At 46.8% G+C, this 27505-nt stretch overlaps 1 protein-coding gene across 2 annotated transcripts; it reads left to right on the forward strand.

Annotated features, from left to right (window-relative positions):
- Nucleotides 1-441: 441 nt before the first annotated feature.
- PGM1 (phosphoglucomutase 1) lies at nt 442-27505 on the forward strand. 2 transcript variants are annotated; one of them, XM_050900698.1, is made up of 11 exons: nt 442-687; nt 15333-15495; nt 15780-15926; nt 17120-17245; nt 18263-18453; nt 18885-19039; nt 19665-19780; nt 22993-23128; nt 24594-24777; nt 25865-25999; nt 26962-27505. In XM_050900698.1, the coding sequence occupies exons 1-11, from the start codon at nt 442-444 to the stop codon at nt 27049-27051; spliced, it is 1689 nt and encodes a 562-aa protein (XP_050756655.1). In that variant the 3' UTR covers nt 27052-27505. The 2 variants fall into 2 exon arrangements, with proteins under 2 accessions (XP_050756655.1, XP_050756656.1); XM_050900699.1 differs by lacking the exon at nt 442-687 and adding an exon at nt 11469-11726.

Consider the following 27505-nt stretch of genomic DNA (forward strand, 5'->3'; position numbering starts at 1 on the left):
CGGGGTGCCAGAGCCTGCCTGTAAGGGCCTGCGGTGACATCCTGCTGGCGGCCGTAGGGACACGGGAACCGGGCCCTGCACAGTGCCAGCCCGTGGAGGTGCTCGGTGCTGTGCAGACCACGCCAACACAGAGCACCTCCATCTTTCTCTCCCCCCACAGTGCTCGGCAGCGCAGCATCGGCATCCTCCGAGAGCTCCCGGCGCAGAGATCCGCGGCTCGGCAGGAAGGCTGTCGTCCTCTCGCCTCCTCCTTACCGCCGGTACGAGACGGGGAAGGGAGGGCGGGAGGGATTCCCCCCCTTCCCGGGGCTGGCGGCGCCTTTAAGGGGCGGGCGGCGGGGCGGGAGCGGTGGCGGGGCCGGCTCCGGCTGCGGCTCCCCCCCCCGCCCCGCTCCCCGTCGCCGTGCCGTGGCCGCCCGGAACTCGCAGCGGCGGCCGGCCATGGTGCAGATCGTGACGGTGAAGACCAAGCCGTACGGCGACCAGAAACCCGGCACCAGCGGGCTGCGCAAGCGGGTGACGGTCTTCCAGAGCAATGCCCACTACACCGAGAACTTCATCCAGAGCATCCTGGCCACCGTGCCGCCGGCCGAGCGGCAAGAGGCCGCGCTGGTGGTGGGGGGGGACGGCCGCTTCTACATGAGGGACGCCATCCAGCTCATCGTCCGCATCGCCGCCGCCAACGGGGTAGGGCTCCGGCGCCTCCCTGACATTTACCTTCACCTCTCGGCGGGGAAACGGTATCGCCCCGGGCCGGGGCGGAGGCCGGTCCCGCTCCGCGGGGCTCCGCGGGCAGCGCCGCCCTGCGCGGGGGAGCGGGGCGGGCCGGCGAAGGGAGTGCGAGCTGACAGCGGCAGCAGGAAATCGCTGGCGCTTTGCGTGTCCGTGGCGTGGGAGTGACACCGGTTGAGTGACGCGTGAGCCGACGAGGCTCAGCGTGGGGACAGCGCGTGTTTCACGCAGTGAAAATCACCTGGTAGTTTTATCTCCCCTTGATTAGCTGTAGGAGCAATCGGACATCCGCAAGTGCGGAGGTGGGGAACTCAGCACAGCTTTCCTAGTACTGCTTTTTCTTGCTTTGGGCGATAGTTGTGTTTTCTAGCTAACAGCACAAAACCCGTGGCACAGCGTGGTGGTGGTGAGGTGTGCTGGGTGGGGAGCAACATTTCCTTCCACGACACTGGACTGCGTCTCGCTGCTGGAGACTTCATCCCTCTTGATTTGTCTTGGTCCTGTCACTTGGTCCGCCCAAGAGAAGCCTAGCAGGAAATGTGATGTTGGTAGGGATAGCTGCGCTGAAGCTGGATTTGCAAAGGGAGGCTTTTCCCTACATTTGGTGTTTTTCCAAATGAAAAACATTCCCTTCTCCTGCAACACCTGACTCCTCCTCGTCAGCAGCAAACTTTCTTCCTCATAGACCAGCAAGGAGAGAGTGGGCTGAGGATGCTTGGTGGTTAGGGTTGGACATTAGGGTAAAACCTTAGAGTTACCCATTTCAGCTTCCCAGTGGCAATCAGGTGCCTCAATGCCTTTAAATGTCTGGCTTCTTTAGAAAAAAATAAAATTAATTTGAGATCGCTGCCTTCTTATGGCATAAAGAAGCAAATAACTGTTTCTTTTTAAGCCACATAGAAATTTGTTTTCTGTGATTTGTGGTAGCTGTTCGACTTTCGGTCTGTGTCACAGCATCCCTTAGCAGCACCGGCCTTGCTGTGTGTACCTGTGGAAGTGATGGGTAGTGCTGCTTTCCCTGATGGGAAAAGCAGCAGGCACTGGATTATTTCTTTGTTCTGAGAAAGGGTTGGCGTTGAAACGTACAGCGTTCATGCCTGACTGCACTCACAGACAGCACCTTGGATCCCTATGAATAAGCAGACTGGGAGACTTGTTCCCTGAGATAAAGCGTTAGTTTGTGCAGGTTTTTGGATGTGCACCCAGGGCCTGGTGGGATGTGGCAGCCTTCCAGGCACTGAGGAGTTCTCCGTCATCTGCACCTCAGCTTGATCCCAGAAGTAAGCAAGGGCCTGAAGGTAAAACCATGCTGGGGTCTGATTAGGTGTTTTCTTGGGAGGGGGTCGAGGGCCAGTCACTGCTCGAATCCTCCACCCTGATCCTGCAGACACTCATGTGCGTGCAGCGTTACAGCGCTGAGCTTTCTGCCAGCGTTGCAGAAGCTGGTCCCAAGGGGTGCACTTGCTAATGGGCATTTGTCTTGTAGTATTTTGTCCGCGTGAATTCAAAGTGCTAGGACAGAATTGGCTCTGAAGTCAGAAGAATGTTCTGGGAAGGCAAGAAAGGAAACGGGAGGTAAAGGAGGAAAACAGGTGGAAGAATATGTGGGTTAAGAGCCAAGACACTAGTATATGAAGTGAGAAGTTTTATTTTAAAAGCTTTTCGTTCTGAATCATTAATTTATAAAACAAGATACTGGCCATGGCCTGAGACAAAATGTTAAGACTATTTCAAGCAAAAATTTGGCAGTATTACAGCATTACCAGTCATCTGCTGACGCAGGTTCTCTATACCTTTGTTGTAGCAGAACAGAGGTAGTGTTATAGGCTTGCCAGAGCGCTGTAGAGTGCCATGAAATTACCCCATTTTTCCCCCCAGAGATTCAAAGAGGGCTGGCAGGTCAAAAGCACCGCAAAAATCGTAGATCTAAGTATCCCATTTAAAAAAGAGGAGGAAAAAGACCTCATAAGGGAGCATTGAAGAGAAGAGCAAAATATCCCCCAAATTCTTTAATAAGTGAACAGCGGGTAAAGCCTGAATAAGTAACCAGAAGGAGGTACAGTGAAGTGATCTGCAGAATACAGAGCCATTGAAAGCTTGATATACAATTGCTGGCTAAGTTTGAGCGGCGCTGGCCTGTATAAAACAGCGCAAGTATTGCATTGCCAAACTCAAGAATCGCAAAACTGTCAGGTCCCAAGAAATGAGGTGACTGAAAATAGAAAGTTTCTTTAGCACATGCAAAGTGCTAGTTTTTAATAAATTTCTATGTACTTGCTTTCCTATTTTGGAATGGTTAGGGGATGCTTGCTTTGTGGTTTTTCTCTGTAATTGCAAGTATTAGTTCCCTGATAGTTACCGCAGTGTAGTTGAGTAAGAGCCTATGAAAATCCTGTTTCTTCATAATAAATGTGAAATAACTGGAAGTGGCCTACCCTTCAGAGGGAAGGGTGGACTACTTCTGTTAACCAATAAGAAAGTGTACTGCAGGACACATGGTAACTTGTTCCTGGAGACCGTGGTTTTGTTTGACTGCTGGGGCTCTTGGGGGTCTCCTGATTCCAGCAGCCACGTCTTGGAGAAAGACTCGATCGTCTCATGCTGGGAAATACTGAGTAAAATAGAGAAAACTCCAGAGGTGGCTACACTACTCTATCTGGACACCTGAACCAACAGTGCTGTTTTGTCTGTAGAGAAGGGATTATTACAATGCGTGTGAGGAGGGACTGGTATATAGTTCTAGCACGAATGTGGTAAAACTGAAAACAAGAAGTAAGGCGTAAAGATACAATGACGATCAGTTTGGGCCACAGTCTTTTCTAACATAGCTCTTCTGATTGCTTGATTGACAAGGTATGTTACACCAGGCTGTATTCACTCATCTAAAGCCAGCCACCTGTGCCAAAGCAAGTGCTGGAAGACTGTGTTTCTGGTCCTAGGGATTAAGAGGTGTTTGGATTAATACTTTAAAATCATGTGGGTTTAGGATCTGGTTGAGTGGTCCTCTCAAGCCACAGGAGAAACCCGAGGACCGCAGTTTATGATTGTTAGTTTTACAGCGTAAAAGGAAAGGATGCTAAAGTGAGTTTTAGTTTGCCTCCATCTGGAATGGTTAATATATAACTAAGTACTTACATTTGACTAACAACAACTCAATTTGTAGTTGTGCGATTAAGGAGTGTTTATCCTATTTATAAGTTTGCATTTATATAAGTAAACTAAAGTAGAGATGGTTGGTTTTGCCATTCTCAGTTGGCATCCAGTGTAGCCTACCTGCTTTGTTTTGGTCTGTTGTGCCAGGTTTTCTTGATGTTATTCCCACATAGTTAGTGAGTTTGACTTTTTAATTACATGAATAAAAGCTTAAAAGCTCCTGTCGGAGCATCATCTCTCAGAGTAGAATTGTGGCTGTACAATAGCTTTATGTCAAAAGCATGCAAAAATTATGGAATTGAAGGTGTAAATCTAGATCTGATCATATAGCTAGCACCAGGTTGATTCACTAACATTGTCACCCGCTATTCAACAAATTTACTGTGCCCCTGGTTCCTTCTTAAATAAACAGATTTCAGAGTGCTGCAAAGTAGCTACATTAAAGCAAATTGCTTGAAGGTGTTTTGAATGCCAGGCAATGCTTTGCATGTTAAATACTAGCCTGGTTTTGTTTTACTGCTGCAGGACAAACAGTGCTTTTTTTAGAAATACTGCTCTCTACCCTAGAAAGTTTGGTTTCCTGGCTTGGCTGCTATTAACCTTTTTTCCCCGCTCAATTATCCCCGGGAAACCAAGTGTTTAAACTCCGTTGCATTGCTCAGTGGCTCTTTATTTGCCACTGCTCTACTTTTGTAGCTCTGCTCCCTTTTTCTTTGTGCTCTTCTGCCATAGCCTCCAGACCAGTTCCCATTCTGACGGTGCCGCTGAGCCCGTAATAAGCAGTACAGTGTGGTGCAGGCTCAGAGAGCCACGTCCTGGTCCGGGCTGGAGTGTGCCGACATTCCTGGCCTCAGCATCCCAGCTGTGGAAGGGGCAAGGTGGGACCAGCACATCTGTGATTTGCTTTGGGCCTACTGATAAGAAGTGTTCGTTATTGCTCACCCCTGTCTCAGCCTCACTTGTTTTTTCTTGTCTAGTTTTTAAGAAACCTGTTACCAACATCTCTTCTGCTTCTTCCTGGCTCTGCACAACACTGTGCAGTCAGCCTTAGCCTTGTTGGTTTACAGACCTTCATCCATTCAGCAATTGGCATCGTTATCCTGAAGAATAGACTCCCTCAGTCCTCAGGGTCAGATCTTCCCATTAAGTAAAAGCTTCTGGTATTAAAAACATCGAACTAAAGTGATCATAAAGAAAGTTCTTCCAAAAAGCAATCCCTGTGTACCAGAATTAGATGCAGTGATGCTAGATTGTACAGACGATTAAGAAAAACCTCAATTTCTGGTCTTCCTTAAGTTACTGTTTTTCTCAGAAGCAGAAGAGGAAATTGAGATGTGATATCTGAAGTAAGGAAATAGATACCAATTATGCCATGAGCATTCCCATGCAGATATGTCCTGGCTTCAGATTATGGTGGGTTTTAGAAGACAACCATGCATGCAGCAGCTCTTACAGCTTGGAGACTGCTTTTATGCTAGCTTAGCTTCTTTTTGCCTGTAAAGTTAATTGGCTTATATCAGTTTACAATTGAAGGTTATTAAGGCAGTGGCCAGGTTGTCCGGTTTCAGTGCCTTTTTGGAATTTTAAACTCTACAATAATGAAACTCCAGCTCAAAGGAAGAGCTAAGGTGCTTTGCAGTTAATCTCTGCAAATCCAGCAGACAGGGTTGAAATTCATACTAACAGGGGTTTAACTGTAATCTCCTGGAACAATGACTCTGTATAACCAGAAACCTCAGCTCTGGCTGTGCTGGTAGGGCAGCAGGAGTCTAATGCCTTCTCTTTGTCAAGGCAAAGTTTGGGATAGGTGAGCCTGACTGAATAGGTGCTACCCGTATGTCTTATGCCAAGACTTGAGCTGCACCAGGATCCAGAAATGCACTATGGTGGGTCCTTGCCATCCTGTCGTGGTTCTCTCTGAGCTAGCCAATATATTGATTAATGTTTCAAATGATGAACGTATCTTTGAAATAAACAGAAATAACATAGGATATCAGTAAGAAGTGCAAAGAAGGATGCATAGGCAGAAGTAATAAAATATGAATGTAATACGTACATTTATAATCATAGTGTAAGTTGCAGAGTAACATACTAAGCAGCAGATCTGATGACTCTTGGCAGTATGCATCCAGTTATCCAGAAGAACAAACACCATTCCTAGATTTTTAAATAAGGTGGTTGTAAGTGAAACCCAGGAAATAAAGTCTCACTGGGAATGTAACTCCTGATCTGGGGTACCACCCCTCAGAGAAGATGCAGTCTGCTTGGGGGAGATTCCAGCAGGAATGACCTGAGTTTGGGCAGATGGGGCCCAATGAAAGGCTAATGAAAGGAGTGCGTTGCCTGGAGAGATCATTGAATCTCTGCCTGGGAAAACCTCTAATGAGAATGGTTTGGGTAGGGTTGACCCTGCCTAGGGCAGGGTGGAGGTGACCTCTCCACAGCCCTTCAAGCCCTCTTTCCTGCTACTGTACTTCAGCTGCTTTTTACCCCTGGGCCCGCAGACGAAGCTTCTCTAGCACATCCTAGGAAGTCTGTGAGGAAATGCTCTTGTATGTCTCCCCCTCTCCCCTTCTATCCGTGCTATTCCGTGCTAGGTATAGCCATGTTGCCGTCACGTATACATACTGTGGGTTACTGGCTTGCTACCAGACAGCAGCTTGGCTCTGTACACCTCAGACCAGAGCTTCTGTCCCTGATCCTGCAAGGTTTAACCAGGTATGTCTCTGCTCCTCACGCTAGCATCTGGCCGAGCCAGCCAGTGCCCTCCCTCTGCTCCACAACGTTCTCTGCATTTTGTAATTCTGGATTTTTTGGGTTCAGGTGCCGGTTTCTAAGAGGATCCAGGGACAGGGGCTATCTCTCAGCGGGCTGGGGCCAGAAATCCTGGAGCATTCCTGGGTCTGCTTGAGGTAAACCAGCTGAAATCTGTTTCCTGTTCCCCGGTGCAGGGCAGGGCTGCAAACGCCAGGGCAGTCCAAGGTAATATGCAGATTGGGTGTGCTTTGAAGAGCTGACCTTTGAACAGAAGGTTTCTCAATCTTGGTTGCTGGTATGTACTTCTCTCCTGGCAAAGGGGGGGTCAGCCCCTACCAGTGTGACAAACCTGGAGCCCATCGCTGTATCTATAGCAGCCCTGCAGGTGGTAGTTTCATCCCTAGCTCTGCAGAGCCCTTTCTCTGCCACCCATCTAGCTTGTCTCTTAATTTTAACTGGGGTGCAATGTAGGTACAGAACAATGTCTCTTAATTCTGGAGTGACTCGTGTGTGGTTGCATGTATGTGCATTCATGCTGTCGAGATGGTGCTGGATACTTTGCCTCTCTGGAATCTCTACAGCACCTTCAAAACCTAGATTTTTAATTAATTCTTATGGAAACAGAGAGAGAGTTTTGCAGTTGGAGCAGCACTCCTTGTATGACTAATAGGCTTGCAGTTGGTCTGTTTATTTTACTTTGGCTCCATTTGTCTTGACATTGCCAAATGTCACACACAGAGCAGTGGCTGCCTGGACCAGAGTTGTACTCGGGCAGAAAAGTGCATGGTTTTGGCAGCTGAACAGCAGGGTTGTTCAGGGCTGTTGGCACCCTCTTACGGTGAGTGTGCAGGCAGCAGTGCAGGGACTAGAACTTTTCTGTGGGCAGGAGTTAGGGAAAGGCAATTTCTGTCTTAAAGGAAAGTCACAAAATAAGTGTAAAATACCTGATTTGACTCCATTTGTTCCACTGGGGTTTCATGCAGTGTACCTTTTTGACTAATCACAGAAAAAGAGCATAAGGAGATAACGCCTATCACCGTATTGTTGCTGTCAGAAAAATTCTTGAGAAGCACAAAAAAGTTTGCATCTAAACACAACTCCACAGGAGGTAAATTGACTTCGTCTGCCCACTGAATGGGGAGAGAGAAGTGTGAGAGAGAGGAATGGGAAGAAGCTGAAAGGAGAGGAGAGGAAGGGCTGCTCACGGAGGAGAGGGCATCATGGAGTTTGGAGAAGCCTGATCCAAGGGTGTTTGCAGGGGATGAGAACAGAGAATTACTGTTCAGTCTGGCTTTTGCACGGTGGCTTCCCCCCGCAATTATTTTGCTTGCCTGAATGTCAAAATATAAGATTGTAGCTCGGAGGAAGGCTGTGCTGAGGATGGGTTAGTGTCAGAGTGGGAGGTTGGGAGAGCCCAGCTGCCTGGTCCCAGGCTTGGGGAAGGCTCCAGACAGCAACAACCCGGAGTGGGTGGGATGAGGGAAGATGGCAGAGCTCGTGCAGAGGGAGAGGGAATGGGGCAGGGACCGGCAGTATTGAGCCAAGTGAGGAGCTGCGTGCTCTGCAATGTTTTAGTGACGTTTAAGTCCTCTCAAAATAGTCTTATTTGGTTTTTTATCATTAACCAAAGTCAACAGTTAGTTCATAGTTTTAACTCTGTGCTTGTATGTCTGAAGTGCAAGACAGTAAAAGGGGACCTAAGCTAGCAAATGTCCCGGCCTACAGCAGATCGGCTGTTTGGGGGGGGAAATACCCTTACCAGCCTCTGACTGCCATGAGGAATGAGAGACCTAGGAAACACGACCACAAGGAAAAGTTGGGGAGAGAAAAGAGGAAAAGAAATTTGAGTTCTTTACTGTAGCAAAGAGAGGGCACTCAGTCTGTATGCTGAAGGATTTTTTTAATGTGCGAGAAGTAGTCAGGAAGAGGATTATGATCAATTTGTTTTCTGTGTCAGCTCAGGAGGACTTAAACCACAGCAAGGAAGATGTACAGCTGATTGTAGGAAAACACTTCTAACTGCAAGGCTAAATACATACTGGCACGGCTTATCTGGAAAAAAAGATTTCAAGAACAAGTTAAAGCCACTTTCTGGAGGATGCCCTAGATGTATTTGATTGTGGACCAGTTCTGGGGAGGGAGCAGATGACCTGCTGAATTCCTTTCCAGCCTGTAAGTGATCTGTAATGATCACAGTCATCCAAGCAAAGCCTCGCAGATCCTCCCCAGTCTCTGCTCCAGTCCTTAAGGTGGACAGGATCCACTTTTGGTGAGCTTTTTTCACCTCTGAATCGTCTGGCAACTGTGTGATCACCAACCCCTATACCAGCCCTTTTTGGCCAATTACTGGTGATTTAATTTATCCCAAATAGTGATGCACATGTTGCAGGAAAACCCTGCGACCAGGTGAGCGCCCCAAAGGTGATGTTGATGGATATGCCGTTCTTGTCCCTATGCTTTACATGCACTAGCTCATTGCTGAATTTTATATTTTGTTAGAGTGTGTTTCATTTTATGTACATAAACATGGCCCTAATGACCAACACCTTCCTCCCCAGCTTAATTTAGTTTGATTCCTCTGTCCAGTACATGTGCACTTAATTACACGCACAAATTCCTAACCCTGCATGGGCCTTTTCCCTGCCAGTAAGTCCATGTGCATCTCCTCCGTGCAGCCGCAGGAGCTGGTAGGTGGCCTGTGCCCTCCTCCTGTCACTTAATGCCGTGGCATTTTGCAGGGCAGTAAGTTTATCTCGCCGGGAATAAGAAGGGAAAGAGCTTACTTAGGCCTTTTCCTGCCAGGGGACTGTCCGATGTGAGGCTCCTCATAGCTCATTTTGGGAGCTGGATTTTGTTTTCTGTGCCACTAGAGGGAAACCTGTGCCTTTGCATGAAAATAAAGGACATCTCAGCTGCAGGATGCTGAAATAGCATGGATGTATAAAATACAAACCAATTGTTTCTAGCTGCATATCCCAGGCAATCTCACTGTTGGTGTAAAATATGTGTTGTCCTAGTTCTGCAGTACACATGCTTCAGTGTGGTTTGGTAGGGAAAAGAGAGGAATCAAGGGATCAAATTCTGAGCCCATGCAAAATAAATTGCTTCTGGGGCACTGAGATGAGAGGGCTCTGGATGGATCAGGCAGCTCGGTTCACGTGCGCTGTGTTCAGGCCAGCACCCTGCAACGTCCCGGCTTTTGTCTAAGCCAGTGCTTTCCCCTTGGGCAAGCCTGGGTAGGCGGCTGTGTGGGGCAGCAGCCTTCGGGGTTCCCGCAGATGGCTCAAATAGCTTTTGCTTTTTGAGAGCAAACCTGAATTAAATTCCCCTTCCTTGGGAATTAAATTCCCTCCCTAGGGAGTAGACACGAGAGCTCGCCTGGCTCCTTGGCTCCCTCGCAGGACCTGGCTGACGCCTTTGCAGAAGGTCGGGTAGAGCCTTTCTCTCCAAAGGTGTCTCTCTGCCTTCAGTCATGAGTTTTCCCCTCAGTCTCATACAAGTTATCCAGCTTGATTTTAACGTACTGATGCATATAACAGGATCTTTTTATCCCTTGGAAGAAAATCTGTCAATTACTGGAGCAATGACAGAATCAGCACCTCAGGAAACAGTCCCATGAGCGCCTTCGTAAATTGTCACAATTCAGCTGTGTACACATCTCTCTTCCCCTCGCTGCTTTTTAATAATGGGACAAACTGAGTCATTAGAAAGTGTATGTTCTTTAATTGCTCCAGTAATATCTATAAATTGTTTCCAGCAGCTTGGACAGAGGACTCTGAGTGTTATTGAAGAGGTTTGGAGGAAACTCTGATTTCAATCTAGCATTCAAAGTTGCCTTCCCTATGTTCAGGAAGGTGATGCTTCATAAAAGTTTCTTGGTGTCTGAGTCTCTTCTGTATGTGTTTAAGCTGCTCCAAAATGAATAGCTTTATCAGATGCAGTTTTCCAAAACATTTGATAGGTTTTTTTGTCTTTTTAATAACTCCGGGTGCATATATTGCCCTTGGTGAGACTTGTGTGGGTATTCAGTTGAAGCCATTGCTCTTGTGGCTTTTTAGCTACTCTGGGTTTTTCTTAGTCAAACAAAGATTGACCCACTGTTCATCGTGGATAACGTCTCTGTGTTTGAGAGGGAGCCCATGGAGAAGTCAGGTTGTCAGAGCAGGAGTCGTATGAGCAAACTGTAGGTAACAGATCTGTTGCCTTCCATTTTAAGAGTGACCTTTAACTCACCAGACTTTGCAAAATAACTCCGGCAGAGCGCTGCCATGCCTGCTGAAGGCTTGCCTCCCGGGGACCCGCCGCCCTGGGGAGCGGCGTGACGGCCGGCCCCAGCCAGTGGCCCGGCGCTGCCGTGCAGATCTGCTTGGCTGGTGAAAATGCTGGGCTCCGTGCCGGGGCAGCACGTCGGTGCATCCGAGCAGAGGGCTGAGCTGCTCACCGCCTCCCCTGTCGCTCCTGCCCTAAGGGAGAACCGGATGGATTGACGGCGCTGGGCTCCGGTGGGTGATAACACGGAATGGCAAGGAGCTGTGCCTGTGGAAAACAGAAGATGATAAAGAAGGCAAAAATCCTTTCCCAGCCGTTTCAGTGAGGGACAGCAGCGTGGAATTGTGTATTCTGTGACATTGATCCTCCACAACAAGTGCAAGAAAACGTCTTCAGTTACAGAAACCGCATTCAGCTCAAGGTTCAAGGAGCTATTTTTGGGTGCCTAACAACTTCACTGAACTTCTGTCTAATAGGTGGGCCATTGCTGGTGTCAAGATTGATTTTTGTATTTTGGCATAATTTACTTTTTAAATGCATTTGTAGGAAAAAAGAACATGGAAGACGCTCCTCTGCCTCTGTTGACCATGCCAACAGCTCCTTACAATGATCAGAAACCAGGAACCAGTGGATTACGGAAGAAGACCTTTTATTTTGAATCCAAGATGAACTATTTGCAGAATTTTATCCAGAGTATATTTTTTTCCATAGACCTAAGAGATCGACAAGGATCTTCTATGGTAGTTGGAGGTGATGGGAGATACCTCAATAAGTCTGCAGTGGAACTGATAGTCCAAATGGCTGCTGCCAATGGGGTTGGTAAATGTTAAATGACTAAATTCCTATAGTTGTGTAGCTGATAAATGCAGAAAACCATAATAAATTTGTCACTATGAGATTTAATTTCCCCAGACTTTATTCAACTGCTAATAGTTAGCTTTTTAGTGGAAAATCAGTTTGGTAGCACAGAAATTACTGTTTTTTCACTTTTAAGTGATGCAGTTGGATAGAAGTATGTGGGAATACACATGCAGTAAAGAAAATAAATACTGCTGGGTTTTTGTGTGTTCTCGTTTTGTGTTTTGACGTGCCACAAGCTCTTGGCACCTGTGGATTTCATAGTCTCTCCATCAGATCCTAAAACCCTGATATTGTTAAGAAGCGAAGAACTGGTAGAGCCATGGCTCGCTGTTCAATGGCAGCTCGGCAGAAGCTCTTTCAGCGTTGGTCTGAGCTGCTCAGCAAATGAAAAGGCAAACCACAGGGTTGTGTTTTTCTCAACACGTAGAAGTTGTGGCTATGTGATAAGGACTCTGGGAGCCTTTGAAAACTGAAATAAGATGAGAGTTAGCAAGTGAGTGGCAGCCTTTACAGTGATCTCTGATTGTGCTGGAAGTCTGTATTTTGAAAGCAGAACAGAAGGCTTGTCTGTTCGCAGTAGAGCACGGTTCGTGCACTGCAAGACTCTGGGCACTGGGAGTTTCCTTTTGCTTTTTGAGAAGAAATGACTCTGCTGTCTGTCCTGGATCTTTTAGTGTAGGGCAAAACTTTACACTAAGAGACCTGGCTCTTAGGAATTTGTTTGACAGAAAAACTTAGCTGATCACAACAGGGTAATTCGTAATGAATAGGAGGAGAGGGGTTTTTGTGTTTTTTGTTTTTTCTGGTTTTTTTTTTTTTTTTTTTTTTTAAATCTACATATTTTCCATTTTGGAAAAAAAAAAATCCTGTGGCATCGCAAGTTAATGTATTCCTCTTAAGTCAGTGTATGGGCTGAGCAGAAGAGCTGGAAAATGCACACAAAGAGCTGGGCCTGCTGCTTGGACTGCTTGACACTAGGACAGATTTTCTGCTGGGAAAGGTGAGATTAGACTGATCTTCACCAGCTTAGCATTTTCTCATGCATTTCTTTCCAGCAGTGTGGCCCATGTCTGGCTAAAATCTAGTTTCACTGCTGGTTTTGATGTTTTTCATTGATTGTTTTTATACAGTCTGGCTAATACCTGTGACTATCAGCATTGTGCTCATCTTGCTCTATAGAATAGAAGGGCTGAGTCCAAGGATGTTTTGAAGTATAAAAAACCATGAGAAGGGTACGGATATCGTGTTTTGAGTCTGCGAAAATCTCTTTGTCGGTGCGTGGCAGAGACAGGTACTGTTACCTCTACAAGTGGGATCAGCAGGATTTCCGAATTGTGCCAAGCACACTTGCTATGTCGGTAGCATCACATGGCATGTTTTAAATTATGTTTTTTCAGTTAAAGGAAATGACCAAGGTCGTTTGTCCACTTAACCTGTCTTGTATAAATAGAAGTGTCTCTGTTCAGAGACTGTAACTGTGGCACAGTATATAGGATTGGTGCATCTTGTGATGCATCTCTTTTACAGAAAGAGAACTGGAAGGATGTGCTGATGACACAATGGACCTGTAGACACCAGCTTCCTTGGCCTGGAAAACATGTTTTCGGTGTGAAAGCATCAACCTGTGTTACTGGGGGGAGGAGAGGGACCACAGGAGGTCTCCTTTATTGCCCATGTGCATCTTAGTGGGGCTTTCAGTAAAACCAGGGTGGAAGCGTTGCCTGGATGGCTTCAAAGTGCTGTAATCCAAAATTGCCGCACAAAGCGGGTCTGTTTGTGAATGGGTCTGTGTTGAGCATTCTGTGAAAGGTATTTCTGCATCATGACATCCTTAGATTTTTCTCATAAGAAATTCCAGAGAATTAAAAAAGATAAAGTGTAAATTGCTCAGCACGCTGCTACACTGAGCAACCTTTTCCAGTGGTTACCACAAAGGATTTAGCATTGGATGGGTGGGGAATGACAGCTGAAAACCTCTGAAAGCTAAGGAGGACCCCAAATCAGACAGCAGCTTCTATGGAGACAAGTTTTTCTTTTCCTTCCTCATTGCGGGAGCAGCAATGCACATGCAAAAGCCACAGTTCAGGTGTGCGGGGAGGACAGGTTGGGTAAGGACAACAGATTTGATGTGTTCACCCAGCGCTCCTGCAGCTGCTGCCTGGTTTGGGAGTGAAACTCCCTTGTTTTGCCAGTCCTCCACAGCATCCCTTGAGCTGCATGCGAGGCCTGGCAGAGCACTGATGCAGAGGGACGTTGCGGCTGAACGTGGCCCTCGAAGGGAAGCTGGGAAACAAAAGATGAAGTTTTAGAGAGAGGCTTCCTGGAGACTGCGTTAATTCTCGGTGGAACTGAAGGAGCAAGACTTGGAGGCTGGAATAAAACACGAGACAAGGTGTGCTGGCTTGGACTGAGAATGGGGAAAAAAGCAAAACCCACGTGGGTTGGGCTCCTTCAAATTAAATGTACGGCGTAATAAACTAGTGCGATCAGCCTGGTAGATAGGCACTGTGAGGGCTGTAATGTTAGCTACTATGGCCAGCTGAAAGAAGGGCATTCACTTTGGGTTTATAAAGTGCTGTTTCACGTTTATGCTCGTTGTTTGCTAGAGGTGCATTTCTTTTAGCGGCGCCTCGCTCGCCCAGCCGGTCTGTGACAGCTGTAGCATGTAATAACCGATCGGCAGCGAAGCTGGGGCTTAGCACCAGGCAGCGCCGCGGGAGAGGAATCGCAGTCATCCAGTGCCCTTGGCTTAGCACCGAACGTGGACCTTCAGTCTGGTAACGCTGCCTTTTGTTTTCTGGGTTATCTTGTGTTTGAATGAAATTCCTCGTCTTTTCTCAGTCGTATACAGGGTTTAATCTCCTCAGTTGATGGAGAGTAGTCTGGTGTTTTTTTAAATCTCTGTCACCTCATTTAGGGGCTATGCTAAGGAGCATGTTCTTCCAGAAAACTATTCATCTTCTGTTTTATTACGTGAACTCAAGCAAACAGATCTGGATTACCTTGTATTGCTTACCGCTTTGGTCTGGATTTAATCTCAATGATACTACTAAATTTATGGGAAGGAGGTGCATTACCCGCTGCGAGTAAGAGAATCTGCAGCTGGTCCCATGGGAGTAGTGACGATGTTCGATTTTTGTTTTGTTTTGTTTTGTGTTGGCTTCTCTCAGTCCCATTGTGTCTTTTGAAAGCAAAGTTCGAGACCATAGCCAAAGGGATTGGTTGGGGTTTTTTTTGGTTGTTGTTTAGATGCCTCTGGAAAGCTCAGCTCTTCAGTGCAAGCTGCCCTTGCACTTCCAGTTGAGCTGCAGCATTCATAAAGGAAAATGCTAAAAAGGCACAACAGAGCGGGGTCAGATGCTGACCTTCACTGTACGCAGCGGAGAGCTTCGGCAGCCTTCCAGGAACAAGCTGTTTGCTTGCAGAGAAGCAGCACCTCTGCCATCAGCGTATCTCCTGGGGGCTCTGGGTTACCTGTCGCCAGCGTTTGGGGTTTTGGCAGTTTTGCTGGTTTGGGGATTTGCGACTCACACTAGTTTGTTCTGCTCTTTAATTTTCAGATTGGCCGCTTGGTCATCGGGCAGAACGGCATTCTCTCCACCCCAGCGGTGTCCTGCATCATCAGGAAAATCAAAGCCATCGGTGGCATCATTCTGACGGCCAGCCACAACCCCGGTGGGCCCAATGGGGATTTTGGCATTAAATTCAATATTGCCAATGGAGGTAAGGTCGCTTCGTTCATTTTGATTTGCTTTGTTTCTGTTTGGCTGTTTCTTGTGCTGACCCTGAGGAACCTAATTTAACTGTCTTAATATCACAGAGGTTCAGTGTCCTGAGCAGTGGGTTTCCCTAAACAGAGCAAGTGATTGATCTGCTCCCCTCATACCCTGATACTCCTCTCCAAGGGAGGTACTCCCAGCCCCAGGTCTTTTGCTGTACTTCTGAAGTGCGCTTCTCTTGCAGTCTGATTCTTTAACGCCTTCCCCCTTGACCGTTTTATCTTGCAGGTCCTGCTCCTGAAGGTATCACAGACAAAATTTTCCAAATCAGCAAGAAAATTGAAGAGTATGCAATCTGCCCAGATCTCCAGGTGGACCTGAGCACCGTTGGGAAACAGCAGTTTGACTTGGAGAACAAATTTAAACCATTTACAGGTAAACGACTGTTCTTTCTCTTGGAAAGTTTTCTTTCCAGTGGAGTTAGCATGGACCTGCCATGAACGGGCAAGGACATTTGGTGTTTCTGAAGGACAGACGTAGCCATTCTGACCTCTCCTCCTCATCTGTTGGATAAGCCAAGCAAGCACATCGTTCCTGGTCGCCCTGGCATCCTGGCATAATTTTTTGGGGTTTTTTTTTTTTTTGGCCTGCATCTTACGTTGTGTAGATACTTTAATTATATCGTTGTTTCTGTCCTACAAAAGGTTGTATTTCAGTAGGTAAATCTGATCCATCAAACTTCAGTAAAATCAGAGACTGTTTTGTCCGTAAGACTACCATTAACATGTACTTGCAAAACAGACAACTCTGCAGTTAAAGTGCATTTTCCTGATTTAAAAATTATAGTGTTAGTGTTTAATCTTTGTAACTGATTTTTTTTCCATGGTTTCACATATAAAAGCTCTCTCTGTGAGTGGGAGAGCCATTACATTTCACAGGTGACTTTTGTCAATTAGCAGTGAAATATGAAAATACATTAGAAAAACTTGTGTGTTTTGAAAAACACTTACTGCAAGTATTTTTTACCATCTCCTGGTGACCTGTGCTTGTAATTAAAAAAAAAAAAAATCAAAAGATTATAAAAGTTGGTATTTCTTTCAGTCCCCATTTCTATATAGTGGGATTTTTATGTTAATGGGGTTTGTCATGGCTCTGTCTTTATATGGCCTGTTAGTTGCAAAGGTGCAACTTTTTCAAACTATTAGGTGCACAGTTCCCGTTGACTTTGGTGGTAATTGGAGATCTGGTTTTATTTTTTTTATTTATATATATATTTTCCCCCCGTTTTCCTTTAATCCCACTCTCCAGGTAAACGGAGTGGGACTGAGCTCTCTTGAAAGAAGTCCAGGGAGCCATAGCTGGGAACAGTGTTTGTCTTAAGGATTTTGTTGGTCCGTTTGGTCTGTAACCTGATTAGCAGTGACAGCCTGTAATTAAATTCTTAATATAGGACCATTATTATTGTCTTTATGAAATGATTCTGTGGGATGTTTAAAGGCTTTATGCTGAGCCCTGGCCCTTTGCACTAAGGACTGTCAGCACTCTGCCACGTGTAGCAAAATCGTTACTCTGCAGAGATTTCAGACTCTGAGAGTTGCTCTGTATTTACTTTTTTTTTTTCCCCCCAGTGGAAATTGTGGACTCGGTAGAAGCTTATGCGAATATGCTGAGGAACATCTTTGACTTCAATGCGTTAAAGGAACTGCTTTCGGGGAAAAACCACCTCAAGATTCGCATAGATGCTATGCACGGAGGTATGGGTGGACTTGGGTTTGGGGCATTGTGGGGGGCTGGATGTCCCTGGGGCTTTGCCATCTACTTCAGAGAGAAAACTTTTTTCTGGAATTTATATCCATCACTTGTAAATTTTGTTTTTTGTTTTGTAACATATTGCATTCTTCTTTTTGCAGGCAAACTTTTTATGGCTTTACGTTATTTTCTTTTGTCAAATGTTCGGACTCGGGAATTGACCTAGGGCAGAGATATCGGTGGGGTTCGGGGGGGATGCTCTATGGCTCACACACGTCAATCCACACTTGAGAGACAGAGGAGGTTAGCACTGATGCTGTGATCAGAGCTGCCCTGGTAGACTTTACATCAGTCAGTGTCCCATGGGGGTCCCAGCAGTTAGGCGAAGATCTGCCCATAGATATTTGAGTACAAAAATGGGACCATTAGACTGTTTCATATAATTTAATATATAAGCCAAGCTTGTGAGTCTCTTTCAATAGACATTTTCAGGAGCACCCTAGCTTTCTTAGCATCTTGTTTCTCTTGTCTCCAGACCATTCCCATTCCTATGCTCCCTCATTTTTTATTGTCTACATTATTAGTGCTTGAGAGCAGTAAATCCTGTTGTACTGCTGGATATCTGTGAATCACACATGCATTTTGTTCTGTTATATGGGGCTGTCGTACTAATGCCTCGGTGCACAAGCCCTTCCCAGTGTGGGGTCCTGGCTCACGCGCTGAGCCCCTAGCATAGGCTCATCCTCATTTCTAAACCCATGAGTGGTGTCAGTTAGGTAGTGGGACAGCCCCTCACCTGAAACGCTTGCTTTGTAAAGAGGTGGTGAGCCTGGATGCATCAGGCTTAAGCACACCTATGTGCTGCTTGGGGCTTTTGATGTGAGCGCTTGTGCTTTAGTACCATAAACCATATAAACTGACCCAAAGCGAGCAGACCGGAGGCCTGGGTGGTTACGTGGCTGGTGCAGAGCTGCCTGAGGGCAGAGGCTGACTCGTTTCCTCTTCATGTTTTGCTGTGATAGTTGTGGGCCCTTATGTGAAAAAGATCTTGTGTGAGGAGCTTGGAGCCCCAGCAAATTCAGCTGTGAACTGCACCCCGCTGGAAGACTTTGGTGGCCACCATCCCGACCCCAACTTAACCTATGCTGCTGACCTGGTCCAGACCATGAAGACGGGAGAGTACGACTTTGGAGCTGCCTTCGATGGAGACGGGGTAAATGGACTGTTCTGTATTCACCTTTTTGCCCTCTAGTCAGTTGTGGGGGAGTGACCGCTCAGCTGCTTTTAAGCAGAGGAGGACGAAGGCGAAGACCTTTTTTTCTCCCTCTTTCCCTTCTGTAACTGCAAATAGAAGTGAACCACTTGCTGCCGTTTGCCACCATGGCAATAGTTGGCTACTGTGTTAATAATGAAGTCCAAACTGTATTTAAGTAGCTTTAAAGGCTGTGAAAAACCAGCAGGAATGTGAAATACTATACAGGTGTTGCTATTTAACTTTCTCAAAACTCTGTATTTATTTCAGTGCAGTCAAAAATCTGAGTTGTTGGGTTTATAGGCTGCGCCTGCCAAGTAGAACAACTTCTGCCATTGCAGCCTTTTTGCGCTAAGCAGGGATGAGAGCTGTTTCTCTCTTGTTTTCACCAGGATCGCAACATGATTCTTGGGAAACACGGCTTCTTTGTGAACCCCTCCGACTCCGTTGCCGTCATCGCTGCCAATATTTTCAGTATCCCTTATTTCCAGCAGACTGGAGTCCGCGGCTTTGCCCGGAGCATGCCCACCAGTGGGGCTCTCGATAGGTAGCATCTACCTCTGTGCGCGGTGGGAGAGGGGAGGGGAGCCCTGCCAAGGAGAGGGACTGTCCCTTTTCTGTGGTTTAACGTGTGTCTATAGCGGGGAGTGAGTGCGTGGTCCGCTGGAAGGGTGAAGCGGTGCCAGGGCTGCTGTGGGCTGGCTGCCGGGGGAGGCAGTGAAGTTTAATGAATTAAATCCTGTTTGGGGACATGGCAGAGCTGAGCTCTGCTCTTGGCTCTTTCTCTTCTCTACAGATAAGCCCAAACAAATGATCCTCCCCACCCTTTTTTTTTTTTTTTTTTTTTTTTTTTAATTTGATAGCGATGCTTTCTTTGGTAAATGCTTTGAGATCTACAACCTGAAATTGCTTTAGAGGAGCTATGTGTTTGTATCTATTCTTTAGTTTCGCATCCCACCCATTTCCCAAACGTTACCCCAGGATAAAATAGAGGATTGCTGTACAAAGAATTGTTCAGTGTAAAAAAAAAAAACCAAAAACAGTGGCATGACCTGCCTTCAGTTTTACCCCAAAAGAAATGCTTGGTAGCAACTGAAGCTCCTGCTGCAGTATTTCACATGGGAGCGCTAAGAGTCCAGCTGTGATGTGACTTAGCCTTCTTACCTTTGAAGGGTGGCCCATGCTACAAAGATTGCTTTGTATGAAACTCCAACTGGCTGGAAGTTCTTTGGAAACTTGATGGATGCAAACAAACTGTCTCTGTGTGGAGAGGAAAGTTTTGGTACTGGTAAGTCAGCGTTCCTGATTTCACCAGTGATGGTATTATTCTTCCTCTTAGTTCTTTATTGTGCTGGGTAGCTTGGGATTTATCTTTCATGTGTAGTTGTTAATGCTTCTAAAATAATAAAATTTAAAAAAAGCTTGCAAGAATCACTGGTGGAAACGAACACAATGCTAAAAGTTTTGTCAGGCGAGAGCTAGTTCTCCTTTCAGTTATTTAGGAAGGCATATGTAGATATGCAGGAAGTTTAAGGGCCTCTTTACTAGCCCGGTCATTGAGTCTATGGGGATTAAGTGCAGTGTTAAATGTATTTTTCAACTCTTGGTGGCCAGGAAAACCTTCTAAATGTTTTCATTTCTGGAAAGAAATATGGTTTGGAGCATGCAGTTTTATTAGGGAAGGTTTCAGGTCACTATTAAATCTCTGAGCTTAATAGGGCCCTCATTTTCCTGTTCTAAAAACAAGGTATGATTTATAAAGTTTAAATTAACACTTGCCTTTGAACAGTCTAAGCAAGTTATTAGGTTACTGAGAAACAAAGTGAACATCTTAAAGAATTTACTAGGGGTGTGCACGTGACACAAAACTATTATTTGTGCAGGGAGGTTAAAGCGAGCAGATTTTGCTCCGCATTGGAGCGGCGTGCTCAAAACGCGCCGTGTTCCCAGGAGGCCTCGGCAGTTTCGGAGTTCTCCCGTGGCATCTACCACGTGGTTTTAACGTCCTGACTGTGGAAATGGGGCCTTCCCTGCGCGCAGGAGGTCAGCACCTAATTCATGCACAAAGGCTGAGTTTTATCTGGTCTGAATTCTCCCTGAGATCTTGTTTTTCCTATTCTCTGAAGACCAGGAGCAGCTGGTAGGATATGCAAGGCACAGGGTCTTGAGGGAATTTAGGTTGGATGATTTCAGGCTCAAACCTTTGTGTGTTTTCATTCCACCACCCCATATTTCAGAAAAACGTTTTAGCCTGTGCGTGGGTGTCTCACAGAGCAGGGATGGCTTTAAATCTCCAAATGCCTGAAATTAAGTGCTTTGTGGAACTGGGGTGCACAACTTGACGTGAAAGGATTACCCCAGCTTTTCTGTAGCTGAAGAAATGGCATCACGGACTCTGGTTGAAAGCAGTTTGCTGTGGGGCTGAAGCAGTCTTCAGTGGCAATATTTTAGCAATCAAATGCTATTCTGATACGCAGGATTTGGCTTCAGGTTGGAAGGAAAGGGGAATTTCAGAAAATGTGGTGTCTCTGTAAAGAAATCTTGAAGTAAATCGTGAGTAAAGACAGATTTTGGAGTTTTGCCCTGAATGATTTCAGCATGCGTTAAGTTTATGTTCTGGACTTTGGCTAATGAGAGGGCACCGGCATTTCAGTAAATAAATAAAAACAAAAAGCAGCAAATGATTCATGGAGCTGCTGATAGGAGATGGTCTCTAATGAGCAGCCCTCTAAAATTGTTTCCATCTTTTATTGTACGAGCAATGAGCTCATAGTTTCTCTCCACCCCCCCCAATAGGTAAGTGACTCTGTATTACAAATAAAAGTGACTGATTCCATTTGCAGCAGGGGCTGAGAGAGAGGTTTGAGATTTTGGCCATGCAGCATCATGTCCGAGTGGCCAGGAGCTGAAGCAGTTTGGGGGGGGACAGATTAAGAAAGGGCCCAGCAGTGCTGGACACCCCCTGCAATGCAAAGAGGGTTTGTCTATCTGGCAAATGCACTTTAAGGAACGAAAAGGGGCGAGGAAGGTTGTTTGATAGTAAGTTAATGAGGAGTTGTTTGGAGCCGGGCAGAATGTGAGTGCTGAAGGGGAGAGAGGTGAAGGAGCAGCCAAATAGACCCAGTCAAAATTGAAACAAACTGTGACCTGGTGGGACTGGAGTCCAGGAGCAATTAGAGTAATGTGACATGACAGAATTCCTGCTTGCTTTCTTGGGTATTTTATTCCAGCAATAAGTTGATACATCACATGGGACTTCTGTTTATTTAGCATTCCTCTCCATCACCTCTGTACAGCTCTCTCCGCTGTAAAGGACCGTGAGGATAATTTATCGCTGCGTCCACAATAGTGGGATTTGTGTAAAGAGCCACGTAACCCGTGCCCCAGCCCCCAGCCTTTTTCCCCAGATGATTGCCCACTCTGGCAATTCTTGAGAGGGTAAAATGGCAGCTCTGGAGCGCTCTCCGCGTTAGCACGCGTACCCTGGCTCCTTGGGATTTCATTAATACCTGTTTAGAGGTTTTCCAGAGCTCAGAGGATAAAACTCAGAAGTTGTGCATCTGTGGGGCAGAGCACCGAACTCGCAAGCCAGAAGCATGGAGCCTGGGTTGGATGTATTCTGGGCTGCCATTCGATCCCTCGTTTAATTTAGGTGTTCGGGGTGCTGTCTGAGTTGCAACACCCTCTCGGGTTTCCCGAGGGCCTGGGTGCTGTGCAGTCCCTGCCCCGCCGCTGTCAGCCCCTGTCCGGTGTGCTCCCAGGGCAAGGCTGGGCTGGCCTCCGACGGCCTCCTACTCTCTGGGCAATGCTTGCTTTGGAGGAATCCTCTTCTAGCCAGACCGGGGTCTTTCACAGCCTTTCAGTGCCTGGCGTGGGGGAGCGAGAGCAGGCACGAGGCTCTCCTCTGGTTTCCGCACGTGAATCAAGTCTCTCCGTGCGCTGCCGTTTGCCGGCCCCGGTGGCTGGTGCTGTCTGACAGGCTGCTCTTCTCTCCGTTGTGGGGTAATTTCAGAGTCGTTAGGGTTTGGCTTCCTGAGCAAGGGCTGACATTTTTCTTGGTGCTCAGCCAGAATATGTGCTGATCAGAGTATGCTGATTTGGCAGATGATACATGACAGCTGCTTGAAGAGGTTGATGTTAGTCCTTCCTGAGCTGTTCCTTTGCATTTGCCTTTTTTTTTTTTTTTCTTCTTTTTTTAAATGACCTTTTTACTGTGCATTCCCCATTACTTCCTTGGGAACAGAATTAAGGATCTGTGAACAATGAGCGCGTGTGTGTGTGTTAAAAGGGGCCGAATGTTTTATTTGGGCTATAGCTAAAAGCAGATGATATCTTGAACCGTTTTAACAATACAGCAGGGATCGAGCTCATGAAATGGCTTCCATTTGTGAGTTTGTACGGCTGCCAGTTGGATGGAGGAGAGGAGACAAGGTAGGGCCGTAGCACAGACTCTCGCGTGAAAGGAGGTGGGAAATGTGTTTCTGCTGTGGCTCTCTGCAGGCTCCGACCACATCCGTGAGAAGGACGGGCTGTGGGCTGTCCTGGCTTGGCTGTCCATCCTAGCCACCCGCAAGCAGAGCGTGGAGGACATCATGAAGGATCACTGGCAGAAATATGGCAGGAACTTCTTCACCAGGTGGGGAAGGCGCTCCTGACGCCTCACACTTACCTCTGTCCTCTGTTCGACCCTCCACGGTCAGAGCCCCAAGCACTGATGGCAGCAGCGTGCGCTACCGCAGCGCTGATCCTGCCTCGTTACGCTGGCTGTTTCTGTCCTGTTGCAGTAATTTAAAACGCCCTGAGCAGTTTGCTGCAGTACGCAACATACGTGCGTTAAATGAAACAGTGGGTATTCACCTTAACGTCTCATGATGTCCAGTTTAGGATTTGTTATTCTAAACATAAATCTAGTAAGTATCGAAGTCTGCAAAGGCTGTACTTTTTATATATGCAAGGTATCTTTTCTTCTTTTAATGGAGATTTTTTTTCTTGCAAGAGTCTTTTTTGCCATTGGAACAGTATGTTTCTTGAGACCACAAATCACAAGTTAATTTGTAGTATCTTCAGTGATGGCAATGTCTTATTGAATGGATGCCCAGCTCCTAGGCCGTTATTTACCTGGTTGAGTTTCTGTCCAGTCCCAAAATACTCTAATTTAAACTGCAGTAGACATGGAAGATGAAAAGGGAGGGAGTGAGAACCAACCTGCACATAAGCAGAGGTGGGAACACCGTCTGGAGTGAAAGCGTTAGGCAGAAATCTTTCAGCTTGGAAGACCTACATGAAAATTCTGTCTCAAATTGCCAAATGAAAGAACTTGCCTTTTCCTTTTTTTTTTTTTTTTTCCCCCCCTCCTTCTCCTTTTTCCCCACCACCACCACAAAGCCAGCATACATCTGAGGCATTTAAACCTGTGGAAAAAATGCCAAAGTCTAGAATAAAAAGGCAGTCTTTTAGCACCAGAGGTATGTCTGCACAGCAAGCTAAGTGCCGTGGTAGGCAGGTTAGCAAGCCTGTGCGTGCTTCATCTAGCCAGCCGGGCAAATAAAAGCGGCGCAAATTGCACTGGCAGTCAGAGTACAGTGTCTCGGATCCCAGTGTGTGCTTCAGCCGCTCTCTGCTGCCTCTCTCACCCAGGTTAATGAGATCAAAGCTGGCACTGGTATGTTATCGTGCGCTGCAATCACAGCTGCGTTCTGCTGTGGGGACGCAGACGAGGATGTTCAGGCAAAATTGTTATCGTGAGGAACCTGTTGAGATCCTATCGGCAGAATTAGAATAAATTCTTTGCAGTCAGCGTTGTTGGAGTCTAGCCCTCTGTCTTTGGTATGCCTAGCGCAAGGCAGCACAATTTGCGCTTTTGTCTCTCCCGACGCCGAATGCCTGTGATACGTTGCAGTGTATCCCACGGATTTGTATTGGGTCGTAGCTGTATTTCTGCACACAGATCCTCCTCTCTTTTCTTCTTGTCCTCCCCTCCAGTAAGGGAGTAGAGAACATCTATGGGGCAGACTGCAGGGTTTAAAGAAGAGCATCACAAAACATTGCTTCTCATTACAGCCTCCCCTTCCTAATCTTCGTTTTGTGGTGACTGGTTGTAGATACGACTATGAAGAGGTGGATGCAGATGCAGCTAACAAAATGATGAAGGATTTGGAGACTGTGATGTTTGACCGCTCCTTTGTGGGGAAGCAGTTATCATGCGGTGACAAAGTCTACACGGTGGAGAAAGCTGATAATTTTGAGTACAACGATCCCGTGGATGGAAGTGTCTCCAGAAACCAGGTGGGCATAGCCTCGCCTGGGCTGAATGTGACCTCAGAGGGGTGTTGCGCTCTGTATTTTGGGCTTCATCTTTGTCCGTTGCATTTGCACCTGCTTTCAAGTCAAACGTTCCATTTGTCCCTTGGAAAAAATGTTTCTGCCCTGCGTTTGCTGGTGCGATCCTGCCCTGCGTGAGGGAAATTGCTGCCTTGGAGAGAGGGAAGGGTCTGGAGGCTGCTCCAGTCCCAGCAGGGCCCGGAGGGGGAGCAGAGCTTCCCTACAGCCACCCCAGCGGGGAAGGAGTGAAGGAGCCGAGTTGAGGGGGATCCTTTGGGCGATGGGTCAGCAGCCGAGAAACGGGTTGTGCTGAATGAAGGGTTGAAAACCCCACTGGAGCATGAGGCACAACCCTCCCCTTCGGGTATCGCCTTGTCTCTAGCACTAGACCCCCAGGTTGCTGCAAGTAAATCCTCCCTGGATGCATTTGTCCCTGAGCTGACGGCACTCCTCATGTGCTTGTCCCTAAGAGGACAGGCAGCAGTGCGGAGCGGCTGTAACGGGGGATTGAGTTCCAGGCTCCAGAAGTCATGGGCGTATTAAATACGTGTGAGATGAGTAACCTGTCACCAGAGATGATTGAAATAGAAATGTCCTGTAGATGGATTGGTTTGACAGCGTAATGTGGAAGTATAGTAAGTGGGAAGGAATAATGGAGAAATCCTGCAGGAATGATTGCCTTACCTGTGGGATGAGAGGAGCATTTTCTTTACGTCCTGTTTTCGTGGGTCGGTAATGCTGTGTCTGACAGAGAATCGGTCCCTGGCTCTTGTTTCCACGCAAGCGCTGGGGCGAGGGACCTGACAGCAGCAATGCGCTTCGTGTTAAATTCGCGAGCTCTAGCAAGTTCTCCAGGGTGGGTGAGGAGGGACACTAGCTCCTCCGGGAATGGGGAGAGGATAACAGAGGAGCCTTCTGTGGCTCGTTAAAGAGGAGGAGCTCAGGGATCGTGCAGGTCAGGCATAGCCACGCTGGGTCTCATGGAAGATACCTTGGGTACCCAAGAGGCACGTAGCTGAGAGGTTCTTCTCCTCCCCTGCTCTCTTACCAGGGCTTGCGGCTCATCTTCTCTGATGGCTCCCGCATCATCTTCAGACTAAGCGGTACCGGCAGTGCTGGAGCAACCGTGCGGCTGTACATCGACAGCTATGAGAAAGATGCTCAGAAGATTTATGAAGACCCACAGGTAAGCATTGCATCTCAGTCATGGCACCGCTGGCTCCCAACCTTCCTAAAAAGCTTAAATCTTTGCTTAACGCTACTTTGCTTAGAGCCATGTGGACGTGCTAGGTATTTTGGAAGCAAGGGCTTTGGTATCTTTAATCCCAGTATAAATAGATTTATTAAAAAAAAAAAAAAAGCTGTGTGTGGAACAAGTGTTACTCATTCAGAATCCCTCACAGCTGCTCCTGCAGTCGTGCATTAGTTTGCCTGTTTATGTTACATCTGGGGCTGGTTGCAGGTGTGGGAGGACACTGCTTCAGTCCTGAACTGACCTGCTAGTTGAAATGTTGCATCACTAGGGATAAAATGAGCTCATTCCTACACCGAATTTGGGAAATACTTGTTTAAAACAAATAAATGGGGGGTAAAAGGATACAGTTGTATATAAGATGACACTGACCTGTTCTGTACTAAGTTTAATACATGTTCTTTACAGCATCATTTAAAAATGCTGTTGAGCTCCCTTGTAGGCATGAGAGGAAAAGAATCCTCATTTTATTTTCCCCAGCAAACAGTCTTTGAGCTCTTTTTACATAACTTACTCTGCCATTATTGACAAAAACACTAAAAAAACCCCCCACGTTCTGAGAGGCACGAACTAAACTTACGATGTAACTGTCCTGTGCCGATGGCGCAACCAAGTTTGGAGTACGGCACAACGAAGGCGGCAGCAGCAACACCGGAGCTGTGCTCGGGTTTCCTCTCCGAACCCACGGGCGGTCGTAACACTGCATCCTTCGCTGCGCCGTTCCTCTCGCCGGTCCCACAGCTCATGTTGCGAACCCGCAACAGTCCTTCGATCAGCAGCGCCCAGCGTTGGGTGTCCCAGGCTGACACCAGGCGAGGAAAGGGTGGCCACGACGTGCGTAGGCTGCGTGTGCCGCTCCGCTCCGCGGTTCTGAGCCGTCTCTTTCCTTTCTGCAGGTCATGTTGGCACCGCTCATTTCTATTGCACTGAAACTTTCACAGCTTCATGAAAGAACCGGCCGAACTGGTCCGACCGTCGTAACATAAAGGCTTGGTCAGACACCGTGCTGGAGTGCACACCGAGTGAAGGAAGTCAGCCTGTCTCCCCTTTTATTGTCAAATCTGTCACTAAAAGAGGAATATTAATTTTATCTCTGTATTTAAGAACACTGTTGAACTCCTAAGGATAGACAATAAAACCCAGCCCCTGTCAACACTTTGTGTGCACGTTGCTGTGCTGCTTTTCTGCGTCACGCAGCGCTGCTGGCAATTTGTGTATGGTGCTCATTAGCACAGCCTTTTGGTTATAGCATATGTACTTTTTTTTTTTGCTTAAACAAAAGGCTCTAGAAATAACAGACTAAATTCTTCAATAATGCAGAGGGTTTTTTCTATCTTGGAAACTTGCCTGGAAAAGAAGCACAAATACTTTATCCTTGTTAATACATAGTCTTTTAAATGTGATGTCTCTGAATAAGCAATGGCTGTGTATTAAGGCTGA

The sequence above is a fragment of the Gymnogyps californianus genome, chromosome 8 (assembly GCF_018139145.2).
Source record: "Gymnogyps californianus isolate 813 chromosome 8, ASM1813914v2, whole genome shotgun sequence".
In the NCBI taxonomy this organism is placed as follows: domain Eukaryota; kingdom Metazoa; phylum Chordata; class Aves; order Accipitriformes; family Cathartidae; genus Gymnogyps; species Gymnogyps californianus.

Coding starts and splice junctions, on each gene's coding strand:
- PGM1 (XM_050900699.1), top strand. CDS start 11,469: ATGGAAGACGCTCCTCTGCCTCTGTTGACCATGCCAACAGCTCCTTAC. Junction 15,496..15,779: donor ATTCAATATTGCCAATGGAG/GTAAGGTCGCTT, acceptor TTTATCTTGCAG/GTCCTGCTCCTGAAGGTATC. Junction 15,927..17,119: donor CAAATTTAAACCATTTACAG/GTAAACGACTGT, acceptor TTTTCCCCCCAG/TGGAAATTGTGGACTCGGTA.